We start from the raw sequence: 25,115 nt of genomic DNA, 5'->3' as shown, positions 1-25,115 counted from the left end.
TAAGAATTAAAATGACACATGGTTGTGTAAAGCAATCACATCATGGCCTTAAAATTGGTGCAGTGCTGTCACTTCTGGCAACAACACATGGTCATTATTGCTTACTTGCAGGTATATCTCTCAGTTGGTCTCCCCTTTCACGCCATCCCTCTCTCTGCCATCTGCCATCTCACCCCTAAACCTTCTCCCTATACATTTAGATCTTTGATAAAATGCATAATTAAGTATATATTTCCCTTATCCCCTCCTTTTCCCATTTTTTCTCCTCCTCTGTACCCCCCTCTCCTCCCTTCTCTCTGGAGCGCTCCGGTGCAGTCTAATTAGAGCCTCCGGTATAGGATGTCATTATCTCTCTGCTGTTTCTGGCACACTGGGCACAGTGCAGTACTGTATCAGCATAAGGAAATGAAAGCACGCAGCACATGCACAGTGATGCGGTGGGTGGCATCCTCTGCACCTCCTTGGCTGCAGTAACATGTGAGCATGTTAAAAAAAGAGAGGACAATAAGTTTTATGTATCAAGTATAAGTGAGTGTGAACAGTGGCGTGAAGGTGGGAGCTTCAGGACTGGGTGATAGATTTGTGCTAAAAATTTTATTTGCAGCCTTGTCCATCAATGCCAATGACTGTCAGCCTTTGGCCCATGACTTGCCTTGTGAGACACTACTGCAGGGCAAAAAATGACACTGATTCAGACCAAGGAAAATACATCATACTGCCAGGCTTGATCGCTCTGTCGCTCTTTCATGCACACATCCAGCCTCAGCCTAACACACATACGGATGCATGCATGCCACACACTCAAAATTGACTTATGGTCCACTTTTAGCCGTGAGGCTGACTCACGCACTCCACTTAGAGGGCCTGAGGAATCAATGCTGCTTTTTTGCATCGACCGTAACATTTAACCGAGGCCAGGGTCCCTCCTAATACCAAAGTTACATTTATTGTATGGCTCCACATGAGTGCTGATGATGAAGAGAATGGCTCTAGGTGGATGACGCAGTCTCTGACTTCCTGTGGCCTTGGGACTTTAAGTAGCTGTATCCGAAGGACACCTCTGAAGGGAAACAAGGGCGTTAGCTGGAAAAGTGCGACCTGAAGAATATGTCAGATAAGAGCTAAGAAACTGCAGTGGCCATGAATCACAGTTGCACCAATATTATCATCAGGGCAGATCACAAGTGTGTGTGTGTGTGTGTGTGGACAGTGTAAGAGCTGGCAGCATGATATGAAAAACCTACATGAAAAAGTACCGTTAACCACATCAGACTCTCCATCAGGGGTGGAACAAAGTTTAATAGCTTCCCTAATTTGAAGTGTATGACTTTAAAAAGCTCTCTATGGTGGCCAAGGATAACATCTTGTAACATTAACAAGTGCTGAATTAGTGAAACAAACAGTGACACCATTGAGCTGACATTGCAGCTGCCTTATCTCACTCCTGGGAGAAGGCACACACTCTGAACTGAACTGAACCCCAGTAATAAAATCAGATACACTGAGGCCAAATCCCATTTCATATTTTTATCCATACCCCATGTTTTTGAGCACCACTTTGCCCTCAGAGTAAAGAAACAAGAGGTGTGGGTTGAAAAGTTCCCCTATGAAATGAGACAACCACTCAAGACCCTAATACGTCATCGGTATGCTGCTGTTAATGTAAACAACAAGTGCTGCCAGACATAGCGATATTGGCACCTTGCACTGTGGTGTTTTCTCTTACATGGGTTACAGGCAGACTTTTAGACAAGACCATCAGCTGTGCTCTGTTAGCTAATGTTAGCAGCTTGTGCTCATACCCTGAGAGTCTACAGTAACTTCACTGTTTGACTTTAGTTAAATTTCGGGCGTTATATGCCATTGTGACGGGGCACAACATGGAAATATGTTAAAATGTGGGATTTTGTACAAATCAGCAATAACAGTGCAGTATTTTTAAGATTTTTTGTCTTTTGCCTTTATTGGAGATAGGACATCTAAAGCATGAAAGGGGGAGAGAGGGGGGAAGACATGCAGCAAGGGGTCGAGACTGGAATTGAACCCGCAGCCGCTGTGGCAAGGACGTAGCCTCTGTATATGGGGCACTTTCTCTACGAACTGAACTACTGGGTGCCCCAACAGTGCAGTATTTCCAACCGAATTATAGTCTATGTGTGGCAGTAGCTGATGACACGGGGAGAGTGGGGTCAGCAAACTTTTTCAGGTTTCTGTGTGTGTGTGTGTGTGTGTGTGTGTGTGTGTGTGTGTCCCTTTGTATCATTCTGTGTCCCCTCTATAAATTCAGAGGTATTTGCAGGTCAGTGAACACAGCACAGAGCTATCCATAAGTTCTTTTTTTCCCTCAGCAGCTCTTTTTGAGATGCAGGGTGGATAACTGATAAGTTAATCAATTCAGAGCTGATCGTATCAGATCGATGGATGAGAGGAGCAGCTGCTGTGACTGGAAGAGAACTTTCAGACCCAGTACAGTGAATGGTTAAGTTTTACTGTGCCTGATGTTCTGTTGCTGTCTGTGCCCACAGTATGCTCTGCACTCTGAGGGTCTGGTGCAATGAATAACCGAACTGTATATATTTCAATAGCAGTCCTAATGAACATGCCAGCTCCCAGCTAAGAAATCAATAATTGGTGGCAGATGTTGTTATCATGGCAGGCTGCCAAAAATAAATGAATGTGTAGGAAACCCTACAATGTATGTTAGCTAGCTACTGAGACATTGATGTTTTGGGGTTTTTTTTTTTTATGCTTGTTGTGAAGAAAATGACCATAATACATTGAAACAACATTAAACTGAGATAATATGGTGGTTACTGTATTTTTTTAATCTTTATTAACAAAAATAAATTAATCAGTGTTTTTTTTCTTGCCTATGCAGCCATCTTGATGATTTCTGTTAACACTCGCATGCCTTTGAAAAATCTACGTTTGGAGGTAAGAGCTTTGTAGTAGGGTCAAGGGTTGTACTGGAGCTGGGCCTAAATCACTGTTTCATATAAACTGACTTCATGTGGTTTTTCTGTACGTTTGAAATTGTCACATAAGCTAAACTGTCTGCAGTAAAACGTTGATCATCCTTAAGCCATTATAGCATAAATTACAGGTTTATTTTACATCACCAATTACAGTTACAGTGATAGATATGACCGGACCCTTTCAATCTTCAAAATGCTTGCCTCATAATACCTTCTGCCCTTGACTGAATTGTTCTAACCATAAAAGTCAAAGTAAAAATGCGGCCTTATTCTATTAAATCAAACTCAGCAAACGTTCTCAGAAGAGAGCCAACACTATTTCAGGAGTAGATTTACTGCAGTCATGGACTGGACTGTGTGCCTGCGTATATGATCAGACCATATAGAGTTATACGAGAAGTTATAGCGTTTATAAAATGTGGCCTTTTGCTGCACTGCTGCTCTGCCCTCGGGAAACTTTTAATCCTGTAGCATTACTACAGCAGGGGTACCTCTGGTAGATAAGGAAGCATGTGTAGTGTGTGTTTTAGAGTATGTAAAAGGTGTGGATGTGGGTGAATGCATGTCAGTATATGTTTATGCATGCCAGATGGCGACTGGAAGAGAAAACAAACACAGGCTACAGCAGGCCTCAGGGTCAAACTGCATGGCAATGCTATTTCATCAGCACTGACTCTCTCTCTCTCTCTCTCTGTCTGTCCGGTCTGCCCTCACTCATCTCCCTCCCTCCTTCTCCTTCCATCCCTCTATTCCTCTTGGCAACAGCTTGCTGATTAAAAAAATGGGCCTGACCCCAAGTAAACCCTTCTGCCTATCTGTCTGACCCTAGCAGAGGAACAAGTCCCTCTCACAGCCTCAAGCACTCACATTGGGATACTGCTGACAGCTGCAGACAAACCCACATGCAATATCAAAGCTTCCTGATGAAACGCCCTGATCTGACTGCATGCGTGCGGTAACGCTGAATTGAAACACCAAATTAATAGGCAAAAATACTCAATATCGCAACACAGTCTCAAAGCTGGGGTTTTACATTTCACAAGGAGCGAAGACAAACAATCTTGCAGCATCTGTTTTTCTTGATTTATTGTAAGATGTAACTATGCTCTGCTGTCATCAACCCAGCTGATGGGAACACAATTTCACTTCCACTTTATTCTCTGTGACATTTCAAAATTTGGCAGTAAATCTAATTCACAGTTGGATGGGAGCGTAGCTTAGCGTCACTAACCTTGGAGCGTGGCGGCGCATGGATGTACCATTTACAGTCGACGGCCTCGGTGGCGCCAGCCTTCCCGTCTCTGGTGATCTGATGTGACTCAACGATACCTTCTGGACCAACCATGTCATACTGACAGGCTGAAACACACGCATATGCATAAAAACATAAAAACACAAAAACATGCGTATATACAAAAATGGGCTTCAAGAAAACACATGGACTCACAAATACCAGAGAGTGACACACAAATACATACTTTAGACCGTGTATCACTGGAGAAAGCACAATATAAAGAGGATTTGTAAAGATAAAACGGAGTGAATGTGAGAGCAAGTGAGACAAAGACAAAGAGAGAAAAAGGAAGATACAGAGGCAGAAAGAGAGAGAGAGGGAGGGAGTATACCTACAGGGCAGAGGTGGGGGGACTCCCAAGTCTGCAAAGTCCGGATCTGAGGAGAGAGCAGAAGAGGAGGGGGCATTCATTTTTAATACATGATTACAAAATCAGGATCTTCACAAAGGCAAAAACAACCAGGTATAACAATGTGCCGAGGAACTACATATTGCAGAGCTCACTCCTAAATCATTTTGGCACTCTTAGATGCTTTGCTACTCTCTTTTCTTTGCTGTCGCTTGAAAAAAAGCAGTTGGCATGTTGGCTGCTGGCCATGTCGTCTTCTGTGATGGCCACAAGTACAAACTTCTGGGGCCATAAGCCTCTGAGTGTGATATTTTTCATTTAAACTTATGCATGACTGTTGCAGTTTTTGAACAGCGCCATGCAATTGTTCCCATGGTTGATAGTTTGGAAGGCCCAGTAGTGGAAAACTGTACCATTGGACAGAAAGCCCATTTGTCTGACAGCCTGGTATCCCAAAAACAAACACGCATTGTTCTGATGGCCCATTTGTCCAATGGCACTCTCCCAAACATGAGCACATGGCTAATTATAATGAAGAATTGTGTCAATGGACCTTCCTACTATGGCAAAGACAAGACCCGCCCTACTTCACCTCTGATGGGGCTTACACTGAAATATTAACCATAATCCTAAAGCCAATCTAACTCCTCAAGTCTAAATCTAACAACATCGGCCATTGAGGGCAACAAGTACTAGCCATCATTCTGCATAATATTTAGCAATGTGCTTCTGTTTGGGAGCTATACGTGTTTGTTTTCAGGTTACAAGAGTGTGTGTCCAATGGCCCACTTTTGGACTATTGGTGCATCAAAAGAGAGGGCAGGCTGCTTTTTTTTAACACATCTCTGCACTACACATTTACCAAAATCCTTCTATCCAACTAAATCTTACTGATGTTAAACAGATACAATGTTTACTGTGATCATGATCTCCGTTTAGCCTCAGCTCAGCTCAGGATGATGGGAATATCATTACTTTTTCAAGTATGTACAGTACACACTTAAACAAAAATATTTGGAAAGTTCAATTTTTACTCCAATGATGGCACTGCATGAAATATCAGAGGATTAACAAACTTATTTAAACTGATCATGAGAGAGGCATCAATGTCTGTACCAAATCTAATAGCAATCCCTCTGAGAGTTGTTGAGATATTTGAGTCTGGACTCAGTGGTACCCACAGAAACTTGTCATAGGGGTAACAAGATGGGGCCACTGAAAATCTTGGGGCGGCACACCAAAAACAAAAGCCATAACTGAATTTCAGGAAAATGCTTATGCTGTTACATAAGGCCAGTTGAAAACAGTGTCAACATGACAGTTAAGGAATCACATACTGCTATAGAGTACTTTGGTCTCTTATTTTTTTTGCATTTACTGGGAACCAGCCTTCTCAAGTTTAGGGGAAAATTGTTGGTAGCCATAGAAGCCATTTTGACTCTGCTATCTTGAAATGAGAGTTCAAGGGACTGCTTTGGAGATGGCCATGCCTCTTGCTTCCTGTACAAAATGTTGTTACCTTCAAGCTATGGTAAAGGGGCTACCGACACAGTTGGTACCAATGGAGTTTCATAACACACCATCACTATTGTGCTTAATAAAAAAAACGAGTGTACAACAGCTTCATAAAAACAGTAATGTTGGCCTCAAATTGATCAAGCCCCTCCTTGCCCCTCTTTGGGGTTGCCACTGCCTGGACCAAAGTGCTGATGCTAGCATGGTAAAAATGTTACCTCCATGTGACATTTTGCATGTGTACTGAATGCATTTACTGAGGTAATTAAACCCTATATTTCTTAGTTGCATTATAATACTTGAGGTATATGTGCACAAAAGTCTCCTCTATGTTAAGTCTGTTGAAGTACATTACATTAACTGAAAAACACATTTTAAAGCGACAACTCTAATTTGCTCTTATGCTAACCAAATGAAGAGAATGAGCTCACCACAGCAAGCCCCACTTTTCCAAAATTATGTAAAAGACCCTCATTAGAGCTATATTTGTCAAAATATGGAATCAACCAAATTTACTGGTAATTAAGGCTTTGCAAGCAAATTTAGAGGATCAAGGTCAAACTCTTGTGCAGTAGATGCTCTTGTGGGGTTTCATTTAACATGCTAATCACTAGAAAGTGCAGCTGTATTTTACAGCAACTCTGACAGTAATTTGGTTTAATTGGGTTTAGCATAATAAGACCAAATGCATTTTCTTAGACACAGTAGCTGTGAAAACCTTCAGTATGTTGTTTTCTGGAAGGGAATAACAGCTATTCAAGTAAAGGCAATGTCACTGTCACATCACTGCTGACTTACAGGTATGATTACACCAGTCTCAATAAGAATACACCAGGGATAATGTTTTTGGGACTGACATACAGAATATGTGTGAAAACTCCTCTGAGCTCACTAAATAGGCTAAGTGTAAGTCTTATCTTTGTTCCCTTTTGCAGAGTCAGAACAAAAAAAGAACTGGAGCTTAAGAGAGATAAATGGAAAAGCAAAAACACTGGAAATATCCATGAGGTTTCAGAAAATTTTAGCAGACCGTAGGGGACTGTGGATCTAATCCTCAACGAAACTTTTACACACTGAGAATAAAACAGAAACTTCAACAAAGCAGGGTCCATAGTCTACGTTTTGTCAGCTAAATAAGATAAGGGAAGTGTCTGGTGAAGTTTTGAAAGTCAGCTTGAACACTTTTTTTTCTGTATAATGTTGCAATAAATTACATCAACAGGCCCGTCCTCGCTGAGGTGTGTTACCTCGTCTTGCTAGTGAAACATCACAGTCTCGTCTCTTATCCCCATAGATTCAATATCACTCCTCAGATGACTTCACACAAGACAGAAATCGACTCTTGAACAATCTCTACTGTTCTTTTCACGTCATCATTTCTGTGTGTGCGCTGTGCAGGGACGTTTGTGTGCTTTATTCACCACGCTCTGGCACAGTTTCAGATATATCAGCAGTGACTAAGGGATAAATGACTTTGAAGTTAAGGTGAATTGTAATTTTACAAAGACAAAAGGATTGATTCTTGTTATGAGCCTTCGTGTCACTCATTCAAAACTTCCTTATTGTTCCGTCTGAGCTGTGAATGGTATTATATGAAGTCATGATGAAAACTGACCCATTATGCTCATTTTCAGGTTTTTCTTGAATCCAGTGTACCACAACATGCTTATATGCTTTAATGGTAAAACTTTTTTATTGTCCTCATACTTCCTGTGCTGGAACACCTTTTCACTTTGTCTTTGTATTCACGCTCTGTTTAGCGCCTGTCTCTTTAAGCTGCCCTCCAGAAAAAAACAAATTTGCTCTGATTGGTTAGTGTTTTCATGTCCTCTGTATTTTAAACCTCATTTCCACTGCACAAAAAAACACTATCACCTGCTAACATCTGGCTTTTCAATGCAACAGGTATGCGTATAATCTGCATTCACATCGGGGGCAAATGCCTGCCGTAGACACATTGATAGAAATACAACACCCAGGTGAATGCGTTAATTTCTGCTCCTTAACCAGCAAAATGCAATGATGCGCAGTCACTAATTACCTTCCATCTCCTCCTAAACAGCGCTAAAACACCGATCCGAATACATCTGCACCGAGTTTGAAAGGGGGACTTCATAAGTATGAGATACATAAAGAGAAGAAACCCCTGAAAAGTTTTCATAGACCTCTGTTCCTGCTGCTCTCTGGTGTGTTTCTGTTCTGCTGCATGTCCGTGACGTCGCATGGACACACCCACAAGACAACATGTAACACACAAGCTGACAGAAAGGACAACTCGCTCTCCAGCGGTGAGTTCGGTGGCAGGGACAATGAAGCCAAACACTTATATTTTGTGGGTTTACACATATTTAAAAAACCGGCATGCACATGCTAATTTTAGTGGGAAACGGGTATTAGTGTCTCTTCACCATCACGGCAGTCCAATAATTAATTAATATTAATTGCAGCCAGGGAATAAATGTAACACAGGAGCGGCACTTTCTACCATGACATGTTCCAGCAGGAATATGAACCACAACCAGGGAGAAACAGAACAGCAACCAAGATTACATTACCCCATTACTTTTGCATGTAACACATGTACTTTTGCTATTTATTTGAAGCTGGAAAATGACGGTACTGTAAAATAGAAACACTTTCCATGGAAAATCACCAATATAAGCTTCTAAACAAAACTAGACATGTTCCATCAGGAATAAGATCTAAAATCTGGAAGACATTAAAGACATCGGCAACCAAGTTTATGTTTCCCTGATGTTAGCATGTAGCCACATGTATGTTTGCTGTTTACTTGCAGCTCGGGAATGACCGTAACAGAGTATAGTGACACTTTCTATCGTAAAAAATTACAGACAAGAGCTTCTCAATACAACTGTTTCCTCTGGAATATGATCAAATATCGGGAAAAATGTTGGCTGCATAATGTCAACACTTACATATGCATGCCTGGAGAAGATGACAATATAATAAAATCTAGCACACTTTAATATAATGCTGAAGCCAGAGTAGAAAAGATGTTGGAACTGTAGGAAACCTAAAGTTTTCCATACTATATTTAAGACACAATACAGAAAACCATAATAGGATAACTGTCCCTAGAAACATTTCTGAGCAAGAATTTCACTATAATGACACAGCATGTCATCGTGATGCCATGCTGTGACATACAGCATTGTCTTTGGCACAGAAAAAATCCTCAACATTCAATACCTTGCTGATACCATTTTATTCCAGCCTCGTGACAGAGCAGTTGTGCTTTCAAAGATATGCCCTTAGCTGTGCGCTCTGGGCTGCATTCATTTGAGGACAGAGCCTGCGGAAATAGGAAACACAAAAAAGGCTTCACATTAAATCTGATTGTTCCTTGCCAAATCGAGACATGGCTACCACAGACGGAGCTCAGTGTGGAAAATGAGGTCTGATTGCACAGCATGAACACCTTGCCTAAATGTCACAGTTTTTTTGTCTGTATGTATGCCCTAATTTTTCTGTCTAGACATGAGTCAGAGCTTCAGTGTGTGTACGCTGGACATGAGGAGCAAGCCCTGAATACCTGGCAGCGATGACAGAACAACACATGAAAAAAAGTAAATGAAATGGAGGGTGAGAGAGGATGAGCATTCGGTGGGTTTGATGATGACACTTGCTGCATAAAACCTATAATCAAAGGAGAGAGATTCTTGGCCCGATTTGAGCCGTGCTCTAGCGGGGATTCAGAAGAGGTGAAACTCCCCTTATGGTGGAAAGAAGGAGAGCCCACTGAATACCTGTGACAAATCTAGCAACACTGCAGAAACCTTCTCTCCTTGGCATTTTTAAACAGGGACATAGTAAAACATTCATGTGAACACAAAAGCAGTCAGGAGGAGTGCTAAGAGTCCACTCAAAAGACTTTCACTACAATTCCCTCATGATTAATTGTTGCTTTTAACTAAGACTCAAATGATTCGACTTGTAAAAAGCTGAATGGGGAACACTGTGCATTTTAAGATTACACATGGCTCCTCTGTCCTTGGAAAACTAACTGAAAGTGACAACATTTTATTTGTCTTTAGGGAGAGCAGTGCTTTGCTTGTAGGCTACAACTCAAGCAAATTCAACCATGAAGCCGCTCTCCATCTGGAGAGCTGGTGAGTTGTAAATGTCGACATGGAAAGTGATTTTTTTGTTGTTTCAAGAGTAAAAAACAGACATCTAATGTGATTTCTTGTCTATTGGTTTTTCAAAGAGGTAAATGAAACTTGTCTAGCTACTTTCTACAGACAGATGATGAGACAATATTGATGTCACTCATTGATTAAAAGTGACTCATGAGTGTAACTATATGAACACATCGGACTGCATATTTGAGTGAGGCAGCACAAACGCCACTGTTAGGGATGCACCTGAAAATTATTTTCCTGATTACTTAATCTGCTTAATCTTAATTATTTTTTCCATTGAGCAATTAATACTTTGGTCACTAAATGTACAAAAAGTGAAAAATGTTCAATTTAATACTACAAAAGATGAATAATTCCAGCAAATATTCACACGAGATGCTAGACCCATTGAAATATGTAGAATTTTAGCTTAAACGAAGACTTGACTTATGATTAACTGATTATTAAAGAGTTGTAATTTCATTTTATGCTGACAAATTGACTACACATTTTAGCTGTAAACCTAATGAAGGCATATTTTGACATTCTGACAAATCTTAATTTCTTTTCAACTGAATCAAATGAGGACACTGATACCACTCTCATATCTGTATGGTAAATAGACCGTACACTGTATATAAAGATGAAATGTACAAAAATGAAGCCAAAATGATCATAGATACAGCAACTGAAATGCTGAAATGTTTTCCATCTTTAAAACACAGTCTATGTGCTAGAGCAAGGAGACAGTGGAAATAAAGGAAAAGCTTATCTTTGTCTAAGAGTTTAACAGAAAAGAAGAATTTAAAAAAAATCCCTCCCAGCATCTTTAAAGCTCATTAATTGAACTGCTTTTTCCTGTTTGTTTAATCTGTCTGGCAGCATATAACTACAACCTGTCATTTTATACTTTAGTTTTTGTATCAATTAAATAAACAAGATGCAATGTGTCATTTTTTTAGCTTTAGAGTTGCTAGTAGGTGGATTTTACCTTTGGGCAGAGAGAAGCTGTCCTTGTGCTAGGCTAAGCTAACAGTCTTCTTGCTGTAGCTTCATATTGAGCATATAGATTAAATACTGGTATCGATCTTCTCATCTAGCTCTCAGCAAGAAAGTGAATTAGCTTCTCCTAAAAATGTCAACCTATTCCTGTTAGCATGTTTATTTATACCTTACACTTAAGTCACCTTCCTATGTCTATCCATGTTACCCTCCTTGAAATGTTTACTGCAGGTGTGTGTAGTGAGCAGGTAGCCAGGCGGGGAAGCAGACAGGAAAGAGGTAAGAAAAAATCAAAGTGGAAGACAGTTAATGAAACAGTGACCTTCAGGTCATCTCTGCTGGTTGCGCCAGAGATTTATTATTGGGCTTCGGCATCACTTAACCCACCGCGATCACAAGGCCAAGAAACCTCTGAGGAATAGATGCATGATGTATGCAGGCGTGCACACACACACACACACACACACACACACACACACACACACACACACACACACACACACACACACACACACACACACACACGCACATACACTTTTGATAAAGGCTATTCTTAACATGGCAACAAAGGTAGCGCTAAGAGGCTGCTCTGCCTATAAATGCCTCTCCTGCGACCCCTGACCTTTTTAGACTCCGGCTCCTGAATTTCAATCAGGTGAGTTCCATCCCCTCCGCCATCAATCACCCCCTCTCCTTCGCTGCCCTCCTTGATTAATTGATCCAATCAATTACATGGATTGATAAGATGATGGATGAACTATAAAGTACGTGTACTCTTTCCACAGCGGTGATTTCACCTTGTTATTTATATGCTGGATGCTGGACACGTGTAACATTTGATTACAGGATGAACATGAAACTTCAAAAGCATCGCTGCATGTTGCTATGATGAATAATAAATATCATGAAAACGTACCAAGGTGAGCACAAAAAGAAATTTCACCACAGTATGTGCTGACGTGCTGCCATTGTATTCACACTGCAGCTCCTCTATAGCTGCACGCTCTCTCCACTGCATCGTATAAATGGCTTTGCCTGACTGAGCTGAATTCAGAGCACATCCACACATGGCCACACCCTCTCCTCTCTTCATAAAGCTCGACTAAGAGTGTAATCTTCTGGGGCTTACTGTATTTACCCTTTGCAACACAGAAAATGCTCACTTTAAAGCCCTGGGACTCAGACTTTAAGTTGCCCTGCAGCACAGTTCATGCACACAAAACACTGTCATCATCCGACAACACGAAACAATGTTCATACCAATGTACAGCAGGTGTATAACTGTGTATGAAAGCCAGAGAGCTGCACAGACAGAACAGAATTTACAGAAGTTATGTGCAAATGCCTCCGGAAGCAAACACGAGCAGCTTGCAAATGCCAGCTTAAATTTGCTCAACACATTGCTTCAAAAACATGTCTATAACGCTTGCAGTGCGGCGACGGTAATTCAGTTTGGCAGCCAGACACAAAAATAATCATTAGGAATTTGTTCTGGTAAAAAATTCTGAAACAAATGATGAGTAGGCCCTGATTAGCTCTGTTTGTAGTGGGAAATATTATACAAGCACCAACACACACAAATGGAGCAGAACACTGCGGAAGTGTCAGGAGATGTAAATTTCTAGTAACTGTACAGTCCCAAAAGTACCGTATTGCTCTTCATAATACAGGCACAACACTATGTTTTATTAATGAGACACACTAGGTCTCATTCGGAATTGAGCATTAGGCTCCGCTGCCTCCCTTCAGTATTAACTGCCGAGCCCAATGTATGTTAAACAGCATATGAATGAGGCTCATGGTTATCAGTGTGTGGCAACATTCCAGGAACCAAAGGACACAAACATGCACACACACATAAGCAGCCCACACACAAAAAACTCAATTTCCCAGTGGCCTCATTTCCTCTCAGCTGCTCGGCAGTGACATTTAAATAAGCATCTGATTAATAATCTCTGCTAAAGTGGTTGATCAAGCTAATGAATGGCTGTCATTAATCACACCAGGCACAGCTGTGGATGAAGTTGGTGAGGCAGACGGGGGAAGAGGTAGAGAGATGGGGAAGGAGAAGGAAGCCTTTTCCACAGTTTGATTACTTGCAGCTCTTTCAATCACAGCTAAAGCACAATTTTGGCAGAGGTGATTGTCTCTGTCATATTTCCACAGCGCCCTGTCTTGAGCGCGAGTCTGCAGTTTTCAATCTAGCAAGTCATCCGGCTTTCAACTCCCAAAACAAACATACATGACTATTCAAAATTACTGCCTGAGCAAACAAAAGGCTATTGTGAAAACCTCTTTTCGATCAAATGGCACTGTAAAGATTAGCTATATAGCTCATACCCACTTGACACAGGGCTTTGTTGACCCTGCGGATGACAGCCCAACTACACAGGACAGTAGCTGTGAAATCAGGAGGCCACAGGATCTGCTGGGGACTGATAGGATTCACCACACCCTGGGTGTCATGGCCAGTGAGCTGGGTCCATGCCCCGAACAGCGATTAGCAGCGATGTGTACCCCCACCGCCACGCCACAAGCAATACCAGCTACACACCAGCGATCCTGCTATGAACTGCACTGAACTACTATGCATAGAGAAAGAGAAGGAGAAAGGGAGTGTGTCTTGTCGATTGCAATTTGTCTGTTTATCAAAGGAAGAATAACTCACATTGCTCCACTTTAATACAGGAAGTAATACAGCCTCCCAGTGACCTGTATTCATCACAGCGGCCACCAAAACTATAATACACTGAAAGCAAAATATAGTGTGTAGCTGGGAATGTCAGTGGGGAAAAGCTGCTGAGTAATCTCAACTTCTATCTCACCCATCAATGGTTCAAGTGCCCTTGAGCAAGGCACTTAACCCCAATACTGTATGTCCCAGTGGAGGTGTCCAGTTTCCAGAAATATCAGCTTTAAAAAAAAATGAGATCATCTGTCGGAGCTTGGAGGACGGACTGTCGCAGCATTTCAGATAGATTACAAGAATCTGTGTGCAATGTGCAATCTCTGCCCTTGTGTGTGAAGTAATGATTCATGTGATACATTATTGATCTCCATAAGGAAAGCAGCTATAGGACACTTCTTGAAGCAGATGGGTATAGAGTGACTCGCTCAAGGACAGCTCAGCCGGGCAAACATGTGACACTCAGGGTCATCTGGTTCATCTTTAATCTCTAAACCAGTCGTTCACGATGTACCCCCACAGACCCGTCAGATGAAATAAAGAGCCCTTCCATCAACACCAAACATATTCAGTATGTAAATGTAGATAGTAACATCATAATTTCAACTGGAAACTGGATTCCTGTTACTTTCTAATATTTTTTACAATTTCCCATTTATATTGTATATATACTGTATATGACTTTGATGTGTACGACTGATAAATTATATATATACATAATTTAGAATAATACAATGTATAGTACAACAGGATTTTGTGAGACCGCTTTTGTGCTTGCAACATACAGTATGTCACATTAAATAGCAATAATTTAGTTACAAATGTACATATTTTAAGCCAAACCATAATGTTTTTTTCTAAACCTAACCATGTGCATATATTGCCTGCACCTGAGAAAGAAAACCTAAAAACAAGACTTTTACCATTTTTACAGTTCATTTTAAAAAGAGACTGTATGCATATAATAAGCGGATACTGTACTTTTCCTGTGAAAATGGAGGTTTATTTTGAAAGGACACAATGCATGTAACGAAGGATACGATACTGTTACCCTTGTTCTGTTAGCACAGGCGGAGTCCCCTGTTGGACTCTTTGAGTAGTAATGCTCTAATCACAGGCATTGGTACACAGAGAAAAGCATAAACGCAGCCAGCCAATCAGGACATGCCTTCCCGAATAAAAGCAGACCCTACAGTCTATAGAGAGGCAGATTCCATCAGACACTCTTTTAATGAGAGGCGTAGGAGCAATAAGGCCCATAGGTAGAGAGCTCCACCTGTGCTAACAGAACTAGGGTTACAATATCGTATCATTCTATCTCACACAGGCTCCTCCCTCTAATGGATTTGTTGTGTAAAGTGGGTTGAGCCTGATGAATGAACGCCCTGTCACGATGTAAAATTGACACAGTCATACTGATCCCGACCAGCTAAAGCAGCGGAGAAGCGGTGGGCCCAAGCAAACCCCCGTGGTAAGCAACTGAACTGGGTGGGTGGAGTTTTAGCCTAACCTTGCCGGGGTGGAAAGACAGCATAGACACCGTGCACGCATTTCCAAAATCATCAAGGAGCACAGAAAGATGTAGATGTACTATAATGCCCAGGGGGGAGTCAGGTGCAACACAGCGTGCAATTTGCCATCACTCAAGAGAAAAAGGATGTCAGATGGTGAGAATCCACCTCCCTATACTGTAGGACTTAGTGCTGGAGGGGTACCTTGAGCATCACCATTTGACGTGTAGGTCCACCACACAAAGCATTGGTATTTGAGAAGTTGAGAATGTTTTTGAAAATTACATGGGCTCATATCTGGTTTGTGTGTGAACATGTGTGTGTGTGTGTGTGGTCTTGACAATAGTGATTAATACTAGATGGCAAAACAGTTGAGTTGAGTTGCGTTGTTTCCTTGAATATAAACTTTGGTGTCAAAATACTGTTGTTCACCATGTTACAGTCTAACGGTATCTGCACTACTTAAACAAGTTAATGAGTTTCTTCTGAATTTCTGACCTCTTAGGATCCAAATAAAAATAGCGTTAACAGATGAATCAGTTTAATTATAATTGTGATGGACAGGCAAACTTGAGCGATAGCACTGGAGTCTTTTCTCTCCCCCTCTGTTAGCGTGCGTCAGGTGTTGCTATGGTTACATAGTTACAAACTGGAGAAAGAGCTGAGAGGTTTGACAGGCATGTCTTCTGCCGAAATGCAGTTGTTTTTCACAAAAGTTCATGATCTCTAATGTTAAAATATATATATTTTGTCTAACTGTTGGATGATACATCTGCCAAATACAAGAAAATGTTGCCTGATATATAAAAAAAAACTGTCAACTTGTTAAACCCAGTGGAGTGAACGGATTCAAAGATTTGAACCCCAAAGAAAAACAGCATATTGTTAAAAACATTTTAAATAAATGTACTTTGGTATCACTGTCATACAGTGTATATTAGTAAATGTATGAAAAATGTAAAAAGTATGAAAGCATAGTTCAAAAAAATATATACTAAACTGACACATAAGGTATGTTTTATACTTTTTCATGATATCTATATTAGCATAACATACTGTATATGTACATATATTAAATTGTTCAAATTTTTGAATAGGGGCATATATAGTATTCTAGTATATGTAAATACATTACAAATGTGATGTTTTCATACTTGAAATAATTTTCCATATGGGTAAAATATATTGCACTCTTATGATTTACCAATGTGGTATAATGTCCTTAATTATGTCTTTTGTTCATGTACTTCCTTAAGTGGTTTTGATTTCATTGAATCAAATGTCACTCTTGTCTCCAGACCATTGAACATTTTGGCTTTGCAAGAAAAAAAACAATCCATTCATTAGCTTGATCAAACAGTCAATTAATCCATTTCTATGTCCACAAATACATTTTTGCTCATTTCTTTGCTCATTTTTGCGGGTCAGAATACAGCGCACACTGCAGTTACCGATACACTCACTGTTTGTGTGCCACGTTGAATAAAAGCGTCCATCAAGATTTTTGCTCTGAGAGGCAAGCAGGGAATTTGTTCGCTGGGATGGAGTTTCACTTCATTTTGCACCTTTATTCACAGTGATGGATTTGAGAAATCTGTTTATGGTTGCGTGTGTGTGTATGTGTCCATATTTTGTGTGTGTGTGTGACTGTGTGTGTTCACAGTTGTGTGAGAGAGAGCTCTTCCATCTCTTTTACTGGTCAAACCTACATCTGCTCTCTTCCTTCTCTCCTCCTTCCTTCCTCCCAGAATGCCTCTGGGAAACAATGACAATGGCACAAAGCAACGCTACTCCAGCACTTTTGAACAATGTACCTCATCCTACGTGTGTGTGCGTGTGTGACTATTGGTATACTGTGTAGAGGTGTCTTGGTAGGTGGGTATGCTGCTGAGTTTAACGTTGGTAGTTTTATTTGTACTGGTGCATCATTAAGCAGATCATATGTTTTGTATGTAGTCATTTTCCACCTCTTGTGTTTTCACAGACCAAAGCAAAGAGGCAGCTTTCATATAAAGACATTTTAAAATCTCAGCAGATGTTTGGGTAACAGTGTGATGAATGGCATTGATCAACAACACTTGTGAAATCCTGTGGTTCAGCAGCTGCTGGTGTAGAGTTGTTAACTAATGTTCTTCCATCTGGGTTTCCTTCCTATAGCTTGTTGTTAATGTCAAAGTTGTCAGATAGTTAATTATTAATACATTTTGGTGCACTGGCTTCATATTTAACCGAGCATGTGCAGGAATAGCGCGCTTGTGTCATTCTTGAGTTTATTCAGGAGACAGCACTTCAATCAATACAACAATTGCGTGGACGGAGGCACTGCCTGAAAGGGGAAATTCTGGGAACAAAAGTCTCCTATCCACAGCTAAGGGGGAACAACACTGAATTTGCACATCAAAGTCAAGGGGTTATCTCAGGGTTTAAAACATGAAGTCAATGTGGAAGAGTCTTAAAACCTGCATTCTTTCTAACTGCCTGCAGGGGCCGATTCCACTGGTTGCAAAACGGGGTCTGATTGCATGCAAATCTTTGAGAAAATGACCCTACTTCATACTTGATTTCTTACCTAAATAAACATTTTTTTAATGAGTTATTATCTCAGTCCCCAGTGTCAAGTCCTCTTGAAGACATCATGATCTTCATTTTGCAAATTGTGTAAAACGTTTATAGTAAAATAAACGTAACACAATAAACGTAAAATATAGAACATGTGCAAAATCTGATAGATTGCCTCAAGCGATGTCACTTAAGTCAGCATCAGTGGGGGCTGAGGTCTACAAGTTTGCAAATGAAAAAAAAAATCTGTGGGTGTTGAGCTTGAAAGAAGTGAGTTTACCGGACATCTGTGGCTTGCTGCACAACTGTGCTTAAAACTCAAGGCTACATTACCCCTTAGCTGCATCAAACACCCAAATGTCCTTCTGAACTTTCAGCACTTAAGTTGCATTGTTGGTAATAGGAGGCACCAGATGTGGACAAGAAGAATGTATAATGGAGAAATTGCTGCATCTATTTCGACAGTTATTTTAAAGGTCTATTGCAAGTCAGACATTGTATTATTGTAGTGCTTCACTGGTGAAATACTGTATCAATGCCATAGATTATACTTCTGCTTATACACACCACCACACCTCTGGTATACTGTATAAGCAGCTAAATCTGACTGCAAGCCAATCTGTGAGAATGACTGTGCAGCTTTGTCGAAGCAGATTAGCACACGTTTTGTTTTGAGTGCTTGTGCATTCGATTGTGTATCTGTATAAACCACTCTGTGTGCGCGTGTGTGCAGGGTGCACTGATGGCTCAGGCGGGAACCCATTCCTGATGGAGCAGTTAGTTGTCCCAAGGCATCACAGGTGTTTCAGGCCACAATGACAGACACATTCCATCCAGGTTCCATTTGGGCAACCATGCAATAAATCAACACAACATCGCCACTCTGCCACTCATTACTGCACACCGAGTGTCTGAGAGGAAAAGAGAGAGAGATACAATGACATAAAGGGACAGAGCGAGGACAGATCTGCTGATCTGCAAACAATGCACCCCCAAGAAAGGTAATTTGAGAGTCTGATTGCTTTCTTGAGATAGTGTTTCATTTCGCTGTCATGGAATTATGAGAGGTAGCAGGCTCCTGTTTCAATTTTCACTGCCGCTCTGCATCTGTTCCAGCGGGCCCAGGGGGGAATCAATGGCTCACAGACTTTCCTATGCCAACAACAGGCTACAATTTGACCCAGTGGGGTGATAAACTGCAGCCAAACACACTTTAGCTAGTGGCCAATACAAACACAAGTGGATTTAAGGGGAGAATGCAGAACAAATTGTTTGCCATGTTAGCAGAGTAACAGTTACGGTAACATGGTTTTAGATTTGAAATAATGTGATTTCAAGGTGAAATTGTGGGTAATATTAGCCTTTATATACACTGAATCAGGGAGTGCAGGATAAATAAAGGGGTGAGTGGGGAAAGGTCTTTAAATCTGTGGTTATAGAGAGAAATGGAGAGACTGACTAAAGCCTCCTGCAGACTGTGAGATTTTTGCAAGCTTATAAATTTAGCGCAAGCCACACTGTGTGACATGGATCTTAATAATGGGTACGACATCAAGTTTGATGTGTGCAGACTGTGCGATGATATCACCTACTGAATCGCAGCCTACGACCCACGTCCATCGGCATCAACAACAGAGGGTTGTCGGCGGGCGTCATTCATCTACGCCGCTGTAGTTGTAGAGAAAAATGTAAAACAAACAAATCGAATCTTTGCCGTAGCGGCATTTATGTGTGTCAGGAAAAATCTAAAGAAGAGGAGGAGGAAGGGAATGTGGACACGGTCATGGCTGGGGGAAAAAGGCCAACTTGGCACACCAGTTTTGCAACAAGAGCTCTAGCTCTGTAAGCGTTTAGTAGTGTCGCACTGGTCAGTGCGTCATTTCATGCTGCATTTCTGTTGGCTGGTTAGTCGTAACAGCAGTCGCACTGTGAGATACTCATCCCAAACGACACTGTCATATTTATCCCAGGCTGTCTTTGATTGCCGGCCAAGACAACGGCTGTCTTTGCACCCTCTCTTACTGTGCGACATAGGACCATCATTTTAGAGCCACGACCATCGCTATACGTTTCTGCCACAGTCGTTTTCTTTCGTCTGAGACAGCCAAAAATCGCACAGTGTTTACGGGGCTTGAGGCAGAGAGAGGGATTATGAGAGAGATTAAGAAACAGGGGGATAGATGCAGATTGAGACTTTGGTCTCTGAGCTCCAAGCTTTCTTTCACTTTCCATCACTAAAGTGACTGACAAATTGTTGAAAAGTACTGTAAAAGGATTTACAGCTGCATTAAGAATATTACACCAGCAGTGCAGCTGTGTAGCACAACAAGAGCTCTATGGGGAGCTGGTCATTAGACCAGAGGCAGAGCAAGCTATAAAACCTACAGTTCTGGTAACAATCACAACTGTCAGCTGTGCTGGATACATTTCCAACATTCATGTTCCCTTTGATAACATAATCCCTACAACACATGGGCTACTACTACAGCTACTTCTAATGTCTGTTTCTGGAACAAGGCTGGCAGTATGGAGTGCAGTTTACTACCGTTGTACACAAGTGGACCATTTTTTGAGTGACACATTTCCTTTGAGGAGTAATCAAAGAGATTTTGAATGTTGAGCACTTGACAAAACAGCAGATGTTGACTTTAAAAAAAAAAACAATAAAGAATGTGAGGATTTAATTTGACATTGGCTTTGTAGAATTGCTGTTAAAATCTGCATTGCTAGAAGCATTTTGGAGAATAGATCAATGAGTAAGCTAAAGTAATCATTGAGACCAGCTGCAGCAAATCAGACTTTCATACTGAAACGCATTTCTTACATTAAATTGTAACATTTTAAGAACTTGGCTAATGCAGAGTCAGTTCACAAGTCATAGTCAGCTTGTGAAAAAAGGTATTGTCTTCTCTGGCTATAAAAAGAGCTATATCAAGCCCAAGTTATTAACCCTTGTTAAGTCTAGTGCTGCCCCTTGAAGGTCAGAGAGTCGAATCATCAGTCAGAGACTCCTCTGTCGACCTAAATTGCTTTAAGTCAAGCAGTCCCTTTTTTGTTTTTGCTTTTGCTTGTCAGTGTGCTGTGTAGTGTACGCTTGAGGACAATTTGCTCTCCAGATTTGCTGTGGGGTGTGCACTTTTGACGTTCACACTAGTCTTTGGTACAGGGAGATGCGGACATGATGCAGCAGCACAGAAGAGAAATGACTTGCACTGTAAGGCTCTGAGATAACATTATCTTCTCTCTTCTGCTTTAAATGCATCATGTGGGCAGTGCTGGGTGTGATGAACACAGAAAGCCAGCTTGCTATACGTCAATTAACAATGCAGAATATGATGTTGTTGGTACATTTTCCATTTTCTTACATTCCTTGCTTATCTCCCGACTATCTGCCAGCAAGGCAGCATATCTCATGTGGGGCAGTTTGTATTTTTCCTTGCCAAATTCCATAAATTATTGGCTGGTTAGACATGGCAACAGTCAAAGTCTCCTCCACACATAGGCTAATTCTTTGTATTGGTTGAGGCACCGACTGTGCCAGTCAAAGTTCACCAAAGTTCACAAGATGTGATGATGCAAATTTCCAAATTTGCTTTGCCACCAGAAGCAATGTTTTATATGCCCCTCTGCTCACATTTAATGAAAGTAAACGAGAGGCAAATATTCTCCCATGAGACCTTGCCCTTATCCTTTATCAATACTAAAATACGGGCAATCTTGGCCTCTACTACATGAATTCTTTATTGCAAAACCTTCAACCTTTGCAATGCTAAATAACTCATTTGTAAACCTCTAAACCTGACAACCTTTTTTGGCTACTTTGGGACAGCAAAAAGAGGCACCACTAATATATTTAAGTTCAATATTCACTTATTTTAGGTGCTAACTTTCTAACTTTATGTGCTAGATGGTGATGGGCAGGTGGTGTATAGTAAGTTTTAGAGCCTTTTTGCTAATAACAAATGTCTGCTGTAAACAATATTGGCACTAAGAGACTAAACCAGTAACGTTGTGACCGAGAAAAAACAACAGCTGAAAGATGCTGAAATATTTGGTAGAACTGAGGGAACTGCAGAATATGTGAGTTCATCATTACAAATGACCCCTATACTTAGTCATGTGATCAACTGTTAGAATAAAAAGACAGACAGACAGATACAGGTAGATAGCTTAAAGAAGAACTGCTTTTCCACAGCAGATGCATACAAAGCACAGACAGATGATATAGACAGAATGTGTATCACAATTACATAAGGCATGCAGAGTTAATACAAGAAACAAAAAAAATGCATTGGTATATGACGAAATTTTTTGTATCAATGAAACTGGAAATCAAACTGGGCCTTTAGCTGTATATCACACTACATCAAAACAAGGATAACATCTTGTGTATAGCTTGCAGTCGGGTTGGAAAACATTCCTTATGTCACCTGAGATCAAGATCGATTCAAGAGTTCTACAAGCTATATATCAGCCCCACCTCTGCCGATACTGTAGCTTCTTCCCACCTGATTTGATGTTAAGCTGCCTCAAGGCTTGTGAGGGACTTTTTTTACCCTTAGCAACACCTCTAATGACTCACAACTAATAACCACCACACTTTCTTCACACATGTCAGCAGGCTGCTGCTTTCAGTCGTCACCAAGGAGATGCCGCTTTTTTTCAAAGCCCCAACAGCGGCCTCTGTGAACACAAAAACACTGCAGGTAACCAGGCCTAGCGAGCATGTCATGGGGAAAGATGAAGTGAAGCTGGCTGCTGGACCCTGACGTGCACAAACCCACAAGCTTCGATCTCCTGTCGTCTTTACTTTGACCCCTGTCTGTTGGGATACACCGGGTGTTAAATTAGCTGAATCAGAATGGAAATATTCAGTGTAGTGGGCAACCTGTGTTCGGTCTGACTGAGTCTCTCTCCATTGAGCCCAGAGATAATCCATGCAGGGCTGGTGTCTCTTCAACCAGTATTGGAAGCAGCAGCTGTATAGGGATACATGAGGCCATTTTTGACTCTCTTGTTGAATCATTCCACATTTGATCAAACTGAACTGGATTAATTTCCTCTTTTGTGTTTAGTATTTTTACGTAATCATTTGTCCTCGATAATAAAAGTAGGTTTGATCAGTTTGAATTGGATTTGTTGGATTCATATCCTCTCTACAAAATCATAAGCTCATAGTAAAAGTGATATACTGTAGTCATTGTTCATTGCCATTGTCTTTCCCCTACTCTCTTGCTCTTACCCTCCCCGCCTCTCTCTCTGCAGTCTATTTCCAAAACACCCTTCCTGCTAAATTTAGCCAACCAATCCTGATTGTGCATTAAGGCCATAACAGGCAGAAAAATATTTACGCCAGTCAGCAAATTATTCTTGGAGAGACTGCTTGACAGAGTGACTGGCAGCAAACTGCTGAATTTGGCTTCACACCAACCAGAATACTCATTTCATTGGATGTTATTTGGAGAGAAAGAAAATTCACTTTGTGTACATCAAAGATTGTGTCAGCTCTCCCCAAAATGCTACATTAAGTATGAAATCGCATGAAATTGCCAGGTAAGTAATCACCCAGAGTGGTTAAACATAATGATGGCAAATACCCCCACTGAGTGCTTTCCTTGCAGCACAGCATATTTTCAAGCTGTGGCCATAACATCCAAATAAGTAAATGCAATCAACAGGGAAAGAGAGAGAGGGGCAATGGTGGGGGAGAGTAGGGCACTGTAGTCACATACTAATAGAAATTAAATTTCTATCTGCACACTGAAAGCTGCATTTACACTTGCAACCTCAGGTTTTACTGTTCCAAACAACTCCCAGCAGAGTAGACTAGAGGGTAATGGAGGGTGACCGCAGTGTTGGACTTCATTTCGCCAACGATTTGGGAACAATGAAACAGCTGAAATGCCTTAACACTGAAATGAAATGGGGGTGGCTTTAGAAATCCACACCCTTAAGTATAACAATAATTTCAACCCCGCTATTATTTGCATTTTCTTCTTTGCATTATCCCATTTAACGGGTAATACTTGAGATTTGACAAAAGAATTTGTCATCAAAGTTTCTGTGCAACGAGGAATCTTTCTTGTTTCACCTTACTGTACAACATCCTATGCCTCCAGGCAGGTTTAGAGCAACAGTAAGTTCTCAAGCATGCATTCACCTCATCTCAAATTCACTTGAGATTAATACTGTATGTGCTAAATGTCCACCGAGAGCCAATCCATGCAGCAGAGACACTATAAAATAAACAAGCAACAGTAGAACTCCCACATTTCGCACACTTTCTTAACTGTTGCTTCATTCCCAAGAGGACTTCAAAATCCAGCAGGTGTTTCTCAAGGAAAAAAAACATAAACGCAGAAGGAAAAGACTTCTTCCACTGCTGCTACTGTGTTTTAAAAGAAGCTGAGTAATGCATTTCCTACGCGGACTCACAGCGGAGCAGAGCAGGTCAGAATGTTTGAGTATCTGTCAATTCCTCTATCATACTGATCCAGGTCTAAAAGCTCAGCACTTCTATACTTTTACAATCATGGTTTCTTTGCTTTCATCTTCGACTGCAATCTCACTTACTGATGGCACTGGGAGCCGATAGTCAATAACTCGGTACTGAGATATCAGCACTTCAAAGTCAGTGAGTGCACAAATGCACACATGCATGTACACGTATACTGTGTCACTGAAAATACAATGAATATTTTATGTGAAGTGTGAATGTGTGTTTAGTTCCATTGTAAGCTATAGAATGCATTAACAGCTTGCCTTGTTATGTTTAAGGGCCCTGACACGCCAACCCAACAGCCAGCTGTCGGTCAATATTGGGCCTTTGGTGAGTATCTGTTGCCCTAGTCACTGTGATGTGACCGATTCAGCATGCTGAATCGATGTCAGAGAAGGCAGAGCCCGTTGGTGAATCAAATTACTCTATTTACAGTTCAGCTCAGCGCCAGAGAAGAGAAATGAACATCAGGAAAGTAAACAAATGGCTAAAGCCAAGAGGAAGTGAGGTCGAAACAAACTTCTTCTTCTTTTTCTTCTTCTTCTTCTTCACTGGGGTAAGGTAAATATGCTTTGTTCAACAC

The 25,115-nt window shown here is 41.0% G+C and overlaps 1 protein-coding gene across 8 annotated transcripts in view; it reads right to left on the bottom strand.

Annotated features, from left to right (window-relative positions):
• The window catches only part of neto1l (neuropilin (NRP) and tolloid (TLL)-like 1, like), an 85,105-nt gene that overhangs the window by 25,469 nt on the left and 34,521 nt on the right, over positions 1–25,115 (bottom strand). For all 8 annotated transcript variants that reach the window (XR_015775367.1, XR_015775368.1, XM_042510658.2 and 5 more), the window contains exons 5-6: positions 4,605–4,646; positions 4,207–4,334 (exon numbers count right to left, since the gene is read on the bottom strand). Coding sequence is in view for 6 of the 8 variants with exons in the window: in XM_042510658.2 (XP_042366592.2) it covers positions 4,207–4,334; positions 4,605–4,646 (170 nt within the window). In the remaining 2 variants the exon portion in view is untranslated. The remainder of the gene's footprint in view (positions 1–4,206; positions 4,335–4,604; positions 4,647–25,115) is intronic.

This window comes from Plectropomus leopardus, chromosome 21, assembly GCF_026936395.1.
Source record: "Plectropomus leopardus strain MGB_pleo_1.0 chromosome 21, ASM2693639v1, whole genome shotgun sequence".
Lineage (NCBI taxonomy): Eukaryota > Metazoa > Chordata > Actinopteri > Perciformes > Serranidae > Plectropomus > Plectropomus leopardus.
The sequence above is the reverse complement of the archived record's forward strand: the minus strand, read 5'-3'. Positions and strand labels throughout refer to the sequence as shown.